This window comes from Echiichthys vipera, assembly GCF_963691815.1.
Source record: "Echiichthys vipera genome assembly, chromosome: 2".
In the NCBI taxonomy this organism is placed as follows: Eukaryota; Metazoa; Chordata; class Actinopteri; order Perciformes; family Trachinidae; genus Echiichthys; species Echiichthys vipera.
The window spans coordinates 9,663,805-9,677,928 of record NC_139827.1 but is presented as its reverse complement, the minus strand read 5'-3'; the positions used below and the strand labels follow the sequence as shown (position 1 = coordinate 9,677,928).

The following is a 14,124-nucleotide window of genomic DNA, read 5'->3' as shown; positions in this document are numbered from 1 at the left end:
TAACTAGTACGGTGCTGATGTTCCCCAGTGCCAATGCTACAGTTTTGTTCAAGCTTTTTTTCATATATACCTTTTGGTGTTTTTGTAGGAAAAACTTATGTGGAATAAAAATAGTTTCCAGAATGGGCTACAAGCCTTACACCCATCAATTGAGAGATTACTTCAAAATCAACTCAGTGAGGGGGTAGATTAGCCAAAATCTTCTATCCTGATATACAGTTGGGCAAAAAAAGTATTTGGTCAGCCAACGATTGTGCAAGTTCTCCCACTTAAAATGACGCCAGGTCTGTAGTTTGCATCATAGGTACAATTTAACTGAGAGACAGAAAATTATACGTTATAACATAGCAATATAAATGTACAATGTATAGCAATAACAATACAAAGTACCAAAATATTTACATATAACCTTTATAATAAGTGCCCCTCTGTGTTCTTTCAGTGGAGAAAATGCATTGTCATACAAGCTGCCCACATGTTAGAAAACCCTTTTGATGTGTCTTGTCTGCCACTGCTCAAAAGTCTATTAAGGAGCCTGCAACACTAAAGTAAATGCGCCTTAAACCACTTCTATGGACTTGCAGATAAATTATGCAGAAACAAGATGCAGGACTATAATAAAGCCCCTTTGATTAATGCTCTGACCTTTAGGGTCTCTGTTACAGTGGATCATAACTGTCATTCTGACACCGTTAACTCATGCTTGCACGGTTTTATGGTCACCCGTCGTGATGCATTGCCAGCTCAAAAGGCCAAGCTGCAAAGGTTAATTCACCCGCTGCATAAAGAGCGCGCAGAGGGAGGGCTCCGGAGCCAGGCGCGCCGGGCAGCAGCAGGGATAGAGTTTCTCCCGGTAACGGATCTCTCTGACCGCCATAGATTCGGTTTCTCCTCCTCTCTGACTCACATACATCAATACAGGCGACATTTTACAGAGAGAAATAAGTATTTATCCGATTATGATTCATTTTTTCTTCTTTCAAACTAGAGAATAAACTCATGGTGATCGCCGGCTGTGCGTCGCGGTCGCTGCCCGGCGTCGTGTTACCTTCCTCGGGGCACCATGGGCTCCTAAGATGCCTTCGCTGTGGAAACGGATAACGTTCTCGGCGGCCTCGGTGCTCTGTGTCGGCTCGGTGGCGCTCCTGGTCGTGGCTCTGTCCACGGAGCGGTGGGTCACCGGACGGATCCTGTGTAAAACCGGGGCGGAGATTGTGAACGCGTCCCACCCGGAGCTGGAGCAGTTCATCGGGGACGTTTACTACGGCTTGTTCCAGGGAGGGAAGACCAAGAAGTGCGGGCTCGGCAACAGGAGCTCCAAGATATACAGTAAGTACATTCTTCATTATAAGACTCTAAACTACACCTAAAGTGTTTAATATTTACATAAACCATAATAAAATAAACATTAGAACGTGAAAAATACAGATCAGACAGCCTATAAGCCCTCTATACTTCCTTATAAGACTCTAGACTACAAAGTGTTTAATATTAACATAAACAATAATGAAATAAACATTTTAAAAATGAAAATATACAGTAAAATACAGCCATAAGCTCTCTGTCCTTCATTATAACACTCTAGACTACATCCAAATGTGTAATATTAACATAAACCATAATGAAATAAACATTTAAAAATGAAAATATACAGTAAAATACAGCCTATAAGCTCTCTGTCCTTCATTATAACAGTCTAGACTATACCAAAAGTGTTTAATATTTACATAAACCACAATGAAATACATTAAAATGTGAAAAAATGCAGTAAGATACAGCCTATAAACTCTGTCAATTCATTATAAGTCTTCACACTACACCCAAAGTGTTTAATATTTACATAAACCATAATAAAATACATTAAAATGTGAAAAATACAGATCAAATACAGCCTAAAAGCCCTCTGTCCTTCATTATAGGACTAGACTAAACACAAATTGTTTAATATTTAAATAAACCATATAATAAACATTGAAATATAAAAAACTACAGATCAAATACAGCCTATAGGCCCTCCATTCTTCATTATAAGACTCTAGACTACACCCAAAGTGTTTAATATTTACATAAACCATAATGAAATAAACATTACAAAAATGAAAATATACAGTAAAATACAGCCTATAAGCTCTTTGTCCTTCATTATAACACTCTAGCCTACATCCAAAGTGTTTAATATTTACATAAACAATAATAAAATACATTAAAATGTGAAAAATACAGATCAAATACAGTCAAATACAGCCTATAAGCCCTCCATTCTTCATTATCAGACTCTAGACTACACCCAAAGTGTTTAATATTTACATAAACCATATAATAAACATTGAAATATAAAAAACTACAAAACAGCATATAAGCTCTCTGTGCCCATTCACTATTATAAGACTCTGGACTATCCAAAGTGTTCAATATTAAATAAATACATTAACAAACATGAAATAAACATATTTGTTTATTGAAATGGGAAAAAATACAGTAGTATTATTATTATTATAGTACAGGAGTATGAGCTTTCTGTTCATTCATTATAAGACTCTAGACTACACCCAATATCAATATTAAGTAAACTATTATGAAATAAACCTTTTTGTTTATTTAAATAGGAAAAATACAGATCAAATACAGCCTATAAGCCCTCTGTCCACTATTTATAAGACTATGGACTCAACCCAACGTGTTCTACATTAAATAAATAAATAAACTATCATGAAATAAACCTATTTGTTTATGGAAATATGAAAAATACAGATCAAATACATCCTGCATCTACGCATCATCCACACCTGCACACATCTTCACTCTTCATCTTGTCTCATCACGATTGATAATGTGTGTTTTTGTATCTGTGTTTCTTCTCTCTCCAGTTTTCCCAAAGCTTGTGCGGACCTTGAACAGCGGCCTTCACATGATGGTGATCATCTTCCTGCTGGTGGCTGTGGGTTTCGCGCTGGTCAGTCTGTCGTTCTGCATTTACAACGCACGCAAAGTTCCCTACCAGAGCATCAAAGGGCACAAAGGACTCTACCTATGGAACCTCATTGCTGGTATGTGAGGCACCGCTGTCCCTCAAACTTCCTTCTCTTCTTGTTGCTTCACATTTCTTTCTTTTTCTTTTTTTAAACATACGTGCAGGGGCGGATTAATGCACAGGCTGGCCAAGGCTGCAGCCTAGGGGCCCCAGGTGTGCAGGGGCCCCAGATTGGCCAAACTATTTTAAAACATTTTAATTTAACACTGGGATAAAAAAAACCTGCCTCCTATTGGGGCCCTTGATTGGATGGATATGGAACACATTTTCCCAATCAGCTGCCACCATGTGGCCGGGCTCATAAGATCAGTTTTGTTGTCAAATGATACCTCACTCACTGTTACTATGGTTACTACACAGTACAGCAGCAAAATGTCAGAAAGGAAATGTGATAATTGATAATTGAGCCTGAAAACGAAAAAGCACCACGACTGGAAGAACAACAGGACCAAGGTCTACTAAAGAGAATTCCTTAACTGAAAGGCATCTTGCGGACCATTTTAAACAAGGACATATAGCGATTTGGCATGAAACATTGATGAAGCAGTGAAAAGGTTCTGTATACAGCAAAGTGGCTCAAACTCTTTCTTTTTAAATTTGGCTTTTATCTCGTTTTGGAAAAGAGCTCTTCAAATACACATGTTTAGTGCAAACGGGCATGCAATGACAGGGGGTTATGGGGAGATCAGGGGGACGGCCTGGGGAAGAAACTGTTTTTGTGTCTGGTGATCTTGGAGCTCTGTGACGCCCACCAGAGGGAAGAAGTTTAAACCGTTTGTGTGCAGGGTGTGAGGGGTCTTTTTTCTGCAGACCTGATTGTCCGTTGCAGTCTGTTCCTGTCCTGTTTGGTGGCCGATCCCAAACCAGACAGTTATTGATGTGCACCTCTTCTATTCTCCCCACCATCATTTCTGTTTCATTTACCAGTATTTTCTCTCTCCTCTGCATTATTTCACCTCCCTGTTTCCCTTCCCTGACTCTTCTCCCAGCTCTTTTTGGTGCCCTGGGCGTGCTGTGTTTCCTGGCAGCCGTGAGGCACCACAGTCTGACGGAGCGGGTGGCCAATCATCGGGAGAACCTCTTCGTGCTGGTTGTCCTGGATGACACCCTGGACTGGTCCTTCTGGCTGGGCGTGGGCAGCATCGCGACTCACTTCGCCGTCTGTGGAGTGGTTGCCATGAGCCGCATCAAACTGCCCAAACCAGAGATCAAGAAACCCGAAGAACCCACCGTCTCTGCTCTGGACCTGCTCTACTGAAGGACCAACCCGGGAGCATTTACGTCACTGATGGCTGACAGTCAAACTGAGCCCCTCCAGTCTTGAATACGAGTGCAGAGAGTTTAGTCCCAAACTCGCCCTTTGCATCCTGGACATCTTGTGCTGATTCTGTTTATAGCTGCAAAATGTAAATACATCTTAACTGTTTTCATTATATGTATAGATTGTCATTGACTGATCTGTTTTTCAGCCACTTTAAACCCTTTCTTCAGGGATTTAACGTTAGTTTTTTTTTACATTCATGATTCTTGTTTCCTTTATGAAAGTGATTTATTTTATGAGGTTTATGTGATAAATGTTAAGTATACGACCTTCAATGCACAGAAAGAGATCAAGTCTGAAGAAGTCAGCTGTTATAAGGGTGAAAATATAAAAAAAGTAATTAAAGGACTTGTATTACATGTGTAACACTGGTTTATAATCTCTTCGATACGAACAGATAAATTAGATTACATGCTTCTTTTTTAATGGTTATAATATTCCAAGGACATGAAACTTTGTCATTATTGTTCTATTTTATCTCTTATATAATAATATAATAAATACAATAATCTCTGTTCTGAACATGCAAATATCAAGTCCCGAAACGCTTGTCTCCCCTCTCAACAGAACACAAGCTTTAATGGATTAAACATTGTTCAGATTCATTTATTATGGTGGATTATAGAGTCTTAGATTTGAATTATGTGAATTTGACAGAACGCATGCATCCAAAGACTAATTTCCTTTTTTCAGATTTTCTCTGAACACATTCATTCAGTTTGTTGTTTCAAAGTAAGTTATCAGTTGTTATTTTGGGATCTTACAAACTGATGTTGTTAACTACAGGTGGTGGAAGAAGAAGTACTCAGATATTAAGTTAAAGAAGTATCACTACTACATCACAGTGTAGAAAGGCCTAGACCACTACGTAAAAGGCCTGCATTGAAAGTGTACTTAATTGTACTTAATCAAAATAAGTTTTAGCATTACAATATATTCAAAGCTCACAATGCAAAATGGTTATGTATTGTTGTGTTATAATCCATCCACCATCTTCAACAGCTTATCCCTAACGGGGTCGCAGGGGTGTTGGAGCCGATCCCAGCTGACATTGGGCGTGAGGCGGGGTACACCCTGGACAGGACGCCAGTCTATCCCAGGGCACATAGAGACAAACAGAGACAGGCACCATTCACACTCACATTCACAAGGGCCAGATTTATTCAGTTTATTCGCAGTAAAAACTTGTTTTATGGTGGACTTTAGATATTAGATGACTCTGTATGTAAAGTATTTAAAAAACAAAACAAATTTCTCACATCTTGAACAACACTATGGACCAGGTGATTTCAGTTTTTTTTTTAAAATAAAAATATATGTTTATGTGTAAAACTCCTGTCTGTACCTTTATGTATTTTGTAATGTCTGAATATTTCTGAAAATAAAGTTTGTTAAAAAAAAAAAAAAGAGTTCGTCTTTGTCGCTTGTTGGTGACGTATATCAAATGCGACGCTGTCAGGTCGCTCGACTCCCTTTTGCCTGCTTTTCCCCACATGTGTGCGACCTCTAAACTCTGAGTGTTTAGTGTGTTTCGGGGGTTTAAATGTTTTTTGGTGCATGAATAACAGATGACGATGCTGCTTCTGAGGAGAGCTGCGCAGACGGCGGTGCGCACAAAACACTGCAGGTCATTTTCCGCGTCACAGACTCACCTGCACGAGAGGAAGGTAACTGTCAATCTGTCAAACATTAGCTGTGTGTGTGTGTGTGTGTGTGTGTGTGTGTGTGTGTGTGTGTGTGTGTGTGTGTGTGTGTGTGTGTGTGTGTGTGTGTGTGTGTGTGTGTGTGTGTGTGTGTGTGTGTGTGTGTGTGTGTGTGTGTGTGTGATTTATATTGGATATTTCAGACACAGGGAATTCAAAGTGCTTTAAAAACTATAGCAATATCAAAATTAATACATTTAGTTTATAAATACATTAGGATGTTATGTTATTATTATTATTATTATTATTATATGTATATATTATTTTTATTATTATTCTGACCTTGTATATTTTCATGCTTGTAACCTTTTCAGTGTAACATTTGAGGTGTGCTCTTCGAGTTCATCTTCACTATTTTATTGATATATATATATAAGATAATAAGAAAACTACGGTATGTATGTTGAATATCTGTCCCCAACCCTCATTTTCTCAAATAAAAACATGTTTAAAGAAAAAAAGGATGGAATAAAACTATTTTTATTTTATTTTATTAGATAATATAAAATAAAAATCGGATGGACCAGAAATCCAGTTAGAGTTCAGTTACAGTGTTGTAATTAGTAAGTCGCCTCAAATGCAACAAAGGAGATACAACTAGTAGGAAGCACAGGAGAACAGAGTTTTTCATTTAGATTTGAAAGTGGCAAAAGTTTTGGGATACGATCATCTGACCGGTAATACCAAAAAAAAAAAAAGGAACCTCTAATGTTAAGTCTGAAGTGTTAGGGGGAAAAAAGTTGTTAAAGAAACAAAAATAAAATTAATATTGGTTCCAAAATAAGCAAATAAATACACTTATTTATAAATAAATACATGTATTCATATTTATGGTACTAAGTATTTAAAATATGTATGTGTAAGATTCAATTCAATTTTATTTATAGTGTCAAATCATAACAAAAGTTATCTCAGGACACTTTACAGAGTAGGTAAAGACCACACTCTATGACTTATTTATGATTTACATAGACCCAACAATTCCCCTTTAGAGTACGGTGGCAACGAAAACCTTCCCTTTAACAGGCAGGAACGTCAGACAGACCCAGCTCTGTGGAGGACGAAGATCTGAAGATTTATTTGATAGCAAGAGTTGCGTTGGAGAATTATGTGGGATTATATATACATGTAGAATTTAGCATTCACCTCAAAAAACAAATGTTACAAAATGTATTTGATCGGAATTATAAAGCTGTCAATAATATTATGTCTCATAACAGAACAGTAACACAACTAGTCGGTGTACTCTGTGAGGTTTGTGGGGACTCTGACAGGACTGATGATGAGCTTCCTCACTGTGTGGATGTGTGTGTGTCTGCAGGGTCTGGTGCTGGGCGTGTTTGAGAAGGAGGGAGAGGAGGGCGGCCTTCATCTGACACAAGCTGCTGCAGGTTTTGACCAAACTTTGTCTGGGAAACTCTCTGAACTGCTGAAAATGTGAGTCTGTGATATATCGGTGAGATGTCACAGCTGTCTTATTATGTGATAATAACAACATACATGAAGTTTATTTGGGACTCCTGACGTAAACTGATGCAGACTAACACAACAGTCCTTCAGTTATTGACTCAATTTATGGTCGTTTTGGGGGCTAATGTTGTATTATTACTCTTTTACTGGCAGAATTTGTTTATTTATCGAGAATAATCTACTGCACCGGTTGTTAAGAAGTTTTTTATTGTTTATTATCAGTGTATTGTGTTGTATAAGTTACAAATGACTGAAATAAACTAAAGTAAATTCAACTAAAGCTGTTAATAAACTGGTTTTGTTTTGTTCTCTGCAGCTCTGGTCCGGCTCTCAAGAAAGGGAAAAGCAGAATATTTTATGGAATCCACGAGGTAACAAGGTGTGACGATAGATTAAGACAAACCTGGTCTCTGAACAACATCGGAGTAGTTAACTCTTCCCTGTGTCTTTTACAGGACTTTCCCTGTGTGGCAGTAGTCGGGCTGGGTAAGACCAGTGCAGGTGTGTGTGGGTCAGAGAACTGGGACACCAGCAAGGAGAACATCAGACAGGCGGTGTCGGGTAAGACACATGACTCTGCTCGTCTTTATTTACTGGCGTTAGAACCTAGCTGATGTTTGTGTGTTTGTCTGTGTGTGTGTGTGTGTGTGTGTGTGTGTTCAGTGGGCTGCCGGTCGCTTCAGGATCTGGAGGTGAACCATGTGGAGGTCGATGGCTGCGGCGATGCTCAGTCAGCAGCAGAAGGTGCCGCTCTGGGTTTGTTCCAGTACGACCAACTCAAATCCAAGAAGAAGACCAAAGTAACCACACAGCTCCATGGAAGGTAGACTAACAAAGGAGCACTTCACTCTGGGGTTAATACAGATAAATGCAGGGTCACTTGTGTTTATGTCTGTGTGTATTTGCTTGCAGTGCTGACTCGGCCGGTTGGCAGAAAGGAGTCATGTATGCAGAAGGCCAAAACCTGGCACGGCTACTCATGGAAGCTCCAGCCAATCACATCACTCCTACTGCTTTTGCCAACACCATCGAGGAGAAACTAGCACCACATGCTGGAGGAGTCACAATAAATAAGAGGTTCGTTCATCAGTGATTATAGTACTCAGAAAAAAACAACAAAGAAACGTGAAATACAGTATTTTGATGCATCGATTAATTGAAGGGCACGTTAGGGTGGTTGGTCCGTTTTAAATGAACCCTGGAGCATTTTACATTTGAACTCTGGTCTGCCTGATAGTGCAGGGTCTCCGTATCCTTCCAAATACTCTAGAGTTCACTTTAGGTGAGAATGTGATCCAAATAAACAGTGCGGTGTGTTAATGTTCTAATTGATTAAAGCTGCAGTCTGCAATATATTTTTTTGATCATATTCACTGAAACCGACACTATGCTCCGATAGAACAACATAAATCGGTTTTAGAAAAAAGAACGCGCCTCTACGTGCACGTAGAGCCTGTTGTTTGTTCTGCGTCTGCGCCCATATCATCCCATCCACTCAGCACAGCTCACAGTTTGTGCACACGCCACAGATTCTCTCTCCCCGCTCGCACATGTTACAATATCACAGACACGAGCCTCAAGCTAGGCATACGCTAAATTACGTTAACAATTGCTATCTATGAATAAATTAGCCAGCCTATCACTGTAGCGGTTACTCCATGCCGTTGATCGATGAGAAGAGACACACGCTGACAAGAACTCTATGGGAGGGAGCGGAGGAGCTCGGTGGTAGTCGGGGAGGGGGGTGAGAGTTTTAAACGTTTGACATTTAACTGAGTCAGCTCGATCTCCCAGACTTACCGACTGCAGCTTTAATCACCATCAAACAACTCTTATTAACAACTTAATATTCTATCACTTGAAATAAGGTCTGATTTTTAACCCTTTTATTGCAGATCTCAGGCTTGGATAGAGGAGCAACAGATGGGAGCGTTTCTCAGTGTGTCTAAAGGCTCAGAGGAGCCCCCTGTTTTCCTAGAGATACATTACAATGGTTGTCCTGACAGCACGCAGGCCCCGCTGCTCTTGGTGGGCAAAGGCATCACCTTTGACAGGTAAACCATAATAACACTCTCTACCCCATTACAAAAAAAAAACATTACAATGCTCACATTAACGCCGTTTGGTTCTGTCTGTTCTCCGTCAGTGGTGGTATTTCTCTGAAGCCGTCTCCTTCTATGGATGAAATGAGAGCTGATATGGGTGGAGCTGCCACAGTGTGTGCGTCTATCGTCACGGCAGCGGCTCTCAAACTGCCAGTCAACATTATTGGTGAGCTTTTTGACAACATGGATCCTCTTACATCATTTTTCTATCATGGATAGCAAATGAACGTTTCTTTAAAAATAAATCCCTCCTGATTAAATGTTTTGTTTTTAACTTTGAATCACTGTGCATGTATTTATTTTTATGTATTAAATCTAAAAACCTATTGTAATGTTTAAGGGAAACAAGTCTCTAAGCTTGTGTGTTTCCAATGATTAAAACGAATCAGGTCTGGCTCCTCTGTGTGAGAACATGCCCAGTGGAAAAGCTACTAAACCGGGGGATGTTGTCACGGCCAAAAATGGAAAAACTATTCAGGTGGGAGTCACGATGAAATGTGAACGCTTCAAACAGTTACGTGAGTGTGTTGTGTTTGTGCACTTACATGTGTGTGTACAGATGAATAGGTTTAATTGTTCTGTGCAGGTGGATAACACAGACGCAGAGGGCCGACTGGTTCTCGCTGACGCACTGTGTTACGGACACACCTTCAACCCCCGAGCCATTGTCAATGTTGCTACGCTAACAGGTGGGATTTTTCAATTCATTTATTTACACAGTGACATTTGAGACAAAACACAACTGATGCTTTATGTTCACATCACATTTTATTTTATTGTAAGTAAAGTTAAAAGGACAAAGATGGTCTAGTGATTAAGACGTAGTATATATATATATATAGTATAAGGTCCCCAATTCAGATCTCACTGGGCCCCTTTGATTATCATACATCTCTAACTGTCCCCTTATCCCCTGTCTATATCTTCACTATATTGGTAAAATAAAATACCCCCCTTTAATTATGGTACACAGGGTTTGAAGTCCTCTGGCTCCATGTCCGATTTCAGGCATAGAGCAGTTTAAAATTCATATAAAATTTAAAGAGATATTTGCTGATTTAACTCCAGCTCTGTATCATGGTAATGGGTAGTGTGTGCAGCTGAACAGTGTTTGGTTCCCTCCGTGTCTGCAATGCACAGACTTTAGAGCATCAGAGGTCCGCTGAGATCTGCTGGGCTGAAAACATTGTGATCATATCAACTGTCAGAGAAATCCGCTGATTCTTTTCGCGGCTACGCTCCGTGGCTGTTCTCCGCTGCTAGGCTCCGCGGGCATTTCTGCCACGTAGGGAAGCCAAACATTGTTCATGTGCACACACCGCCCACCTTGCTATGACACAGACCTGTCCACATTTCCTCCTGGAAAAGTTTTCAGGCTCACAAATCGTTTAACCCATGGGTACAAGATGCCTCTTTTTTTGTCTTGTTTGAACATATCAACATGCATTTATCAATGACATGTGAAGTCCAGTTTTAGTCTTAAGTATAAGTGCTCATAATCAGTTACTGACACCAGGAAAGATAAGTTAACACACATTTGATATCTCCATGTAGTCCCCATGTAGTCCACATGACGCGCTGTCACCAAAACTGTCCAGTTACTGAGTTGCCTGTCCATGTGAGTTCACATTTACAGTTTTAGTCTGTTGGTAATAATTATAATGAACAGGAAATGGAGCAGAACAAGAAGGCTAGCGTTGTCATAGACAAGCTTAACTGAAGTGTAGGTGTATAAGCCACCTTAGGCTGATAATAAGATATGCAAATATAATTGTTAAATGTTAAAACTGTAGCTTCTTCTGTCTCAAAGGTGCGATGGATGTAGCTCTTGGCTCAGCAGCAACTGGAGTATTCACAAACTCTGACTGGCTCTGGGAGCAGCTGCACAAGGTCCAGTGTATGCACAATGAACACACTCACAACATCTCAGTCCGTCAGCTCCTGTGTTGACTAATGGCGTGTGTGTGTGTGTGTGAAGGCTAGTGTTGTGACAGGTGACAGATTGTGGCGGATGCCTCTGTTCCAGCACTACACCAGACAGGTGACTGACAGCCAGCTGGCTGACCTCAACAACATTGGCAAGTACAGCCGGTACGTATCTCACTACTTTCAGTCAGCACCTGCAGCATCAGCGCAGTACAGGGCCTCGCTCTTCATACCTAGATAGGGTTCCCAAGCGTCCTGGAAAAGCTGCAAATTTAGAGACTGGTTCTCCAGTCATTGAAACACCTGAAAATTGATTAAAATTACCAAATATCCTACATACGATCTATGTTGTCCTGATAGAATTTGGATTGTATTTTAACCCCTCACTCACTACGTACACCTAGGTGTGTATTAAGTTTGAAACTCGACTTGTTGGTAGGAAAAACTGCATGGTATGACACATAAAAGCTGGTCCACCAGACGTAAAGCAGAACGCTCCTTTTTCCATTTCAGCTCCCACATTAGTCGATTTGTGGATTGTAGTGAATTTGCAGTAATCTTTTCAGCATCAAGTCGAAATTTTGCAGAGCTGCAAGTGGGTTGTTTCAATACTAGGCCTACCGATAAATTATGTCTGGTTTTGAGCATGTGCTGTCCTGTATTTTCAAGAAAAAACACCGGGACATAAATCGTCCTGGAAAGGTCCTGGTTAATGACTAAGCAAAGAGTGGGAACCCTGGTAGACAATTGAGTTATCCAAATTAGAATGACTATTTGATACATGTCTGGATTTTGGGTTCTCCAAAACTGTTTTAAAATAAATCTGATCAACTCTTGACTCATTTTGCCTTTATTTCAAGGTAAGAGTGCAGTGTTACTCAAAATAATGTTATCCAGGATTGATAAATCAAGAACCAAATGATGAGAATTAACAGGATTTTAGCCTGATGACGGCATGTTTGAGCCGTGGCTTTATTTACCTGATTCGGACTGCTGTGTGTGTTGGTTATCTTTCTAGTTCTGGCGGTGCATGCACAGCAGCTGCATTCCTGAGAGAGTTTGTCACAGCTCCTCACTGGGCCCATCTGGACATCGCAGGTGTGATGAGTAACAAAGATGAAGTTCCCTACCTGAGAAAAGGCATGTCTGGAAGACCGACACGTACGCTGGTGGAGTTTGCAGCCGGACTGGCGCACAATGGCTGAGAGGTCGACACAAATACCAGATCAGACACAGGACTCTCTCTCTCTGACTGTCAGCTTCTTTTCTGGAGCGAACTCTCAACGCGTTTAGAAGTCAGTGCACTAATGAACTGTGTCATTTTCCAAATAAAGAGCTCTAGAAAAGTTGGCAGACATTTATGGCTGTATTTTTAAATCAACCTGACAGCTTTAATGTTTACATACAGCTGATGCATTCAGGTTCAGTGTCTCTCCACACTGTTGTGATTTCAGCTAAAGCACCTGAAGCTCTGTAACTAAACAGCTCACATAGTTTATATGTTGTGTAAAATAAACTCTATAAGACTTTGGTTATGTGTGTGACACTTTTGTTATGCTTATGGCTAAGTTGTCGACAACATGGAGGAACAGTACACTACTTGGCCCATTGGCATTGATGTGTTGTAACAGCACGGTATTGTGGAGCCTGATCAGTCACAAGAGCATTCATGAGGTTCAACGCTGATATTGAGCGTTCATCTTAAATACCAGTGAAGTTCTTCCACACCAAACTCTGAAAATAATTTGTTGTTGTGTGAGGGGGGATTGTCTTGTGAAAAACAGGGAATTGTTTCTACTATTTTACTAAATTAACTGCAATAACATATAAGTCATAATCACATTACTATAGATATTATCATAGTTACTGGTACTTTTGAGGTTGCTTCCATCTCTGGGACTGTCTCTCTGTCTGTCTTTTCTCTGTTTCTCTCTTTTTCTTCCTCCCCAACCGGTGTATACAAATGTCGGTCCTCCATAAAGCTGGGTCTGTCCGATGTTCCTGCCTGTTAAAGGGAAGGTTTTGTTGCCACTGTGTGCACAAGAGTGCCTTGGAGTAAATTTAAAACATTGTATATATTGTTCCTGTTATTGTTATATTTAATATATTTCTGCAATTTATTGTTTAATTATTATTGATGCTTCTATGTCTGCTATCCTATTTGCTGCTGTAAAAATGAAATATCCCCTTTGTGTGATTAATAGAGGAATATATTGTCTTTACTCATATGTAAAGTGTCCTGAGATAACTTTTGTTATGAGTTGGCACAAAATGTAATTGAATTAATTTGATTATTTTTGTAGAAACCTAAAGAGGGGAAAGTAACCACTAATTTGCAAGGGAAAAAAATGCAGGAAATTGAGATGTGTTTGTGTAATAGATGTTTTCTTTTCCAGTTCCCTTAAGCATATCCATCCCTGACCTCCAGGTTTGGAACCACTGGTCTAAAATAGTATTATGTGCTGTAGCATAAACATTACTCTTAAGTGAAACCAGCCAAACCATGAAAAAACAAAATAGGTATGTGAACATGGCTGTCCACATACTTTTGGCCAGATATACACACCC

General features: G+C 39.9%; 2 protein-coding genes across 2 annotated transcripts; both read left to right on the top strand.

Moving 5' to 3' along the window:
• Window positions 1–1,076: 1,076 nt before the first annotated feature.
• clrn2 (clarin 2) lies at window positions 1,077–4,289 on the top strand (the record flags this gene model as incomplete). Its single annotated transcript, XM_083934029.1, has 3 exons — window positions 1,077–1,329; window positions 2,868–3,047; window positions 4,021–4,289. 3 exons carry the CDS (start codon window positions 1,077–1,079, stop codon window positions 4,287–4,289), a joined length of 702 nt encoding a protein of 233 aa, XP_083790155.1.
• A 1,533-nt stretch (window positions 4,290–5,822) lies between these two features.
• lap3 (leucine aminopeptidase 3) lies at window positions 5,823–13,038 on the top strand. Its single transcript, XM_083927781.1, has 13 exons — window positions 5,823–6,019; window positions 7,377–7,492; window positions 7,842–7,896; window positions 7,981–8,086; window positions 8,189–8,348; window positions 8,438–8,602; window positions 9,421–9,579; window positions 9,672–9,796; window positions 10,020–10,108; window positions 10,217–10,319; window positions 11,441–11,520; window positions 11,609–11,721; window positions 12,575–13,038. The coding sequence occupies exons 1-13, from the start codon at window positions 5,921–5,923 to the stop codon at window positions 12,759–12,761; spliced, it is 1,557 nt and encodes a 518-aa protein (XP_083783907.1). The 5' UTR covers window positions 5,823–5,920; the 3' UTR covers window positions 12,762–13,038.
• Window positions 13,039–14,124: the final 1,086 nt, after the last annotated feature.

Coding starts and splice junctions, on each gene's coding strand:
- lap3 (XM_083927781.1), top strand. CDS start 5,921: ATGACGATGCTGCTTCTGAGGAGAGCTGCGCAGACGGCGGTGCGCACA. Junction 6,020..7,376: donor CTCACCTGCACGAGAGGAAG/GTAACTGTCAAT, acceptor GTGTGTCTGCAG/GGTCTGGTGCTGGGCGTGTT. Junction 9,580..9,671: donor AAAGGCATCACCTTTGACAG/GTAAACCATAAT, acceptor GTTCTCCGTCAG/TGGTGGTATTTCTCTGAAGC.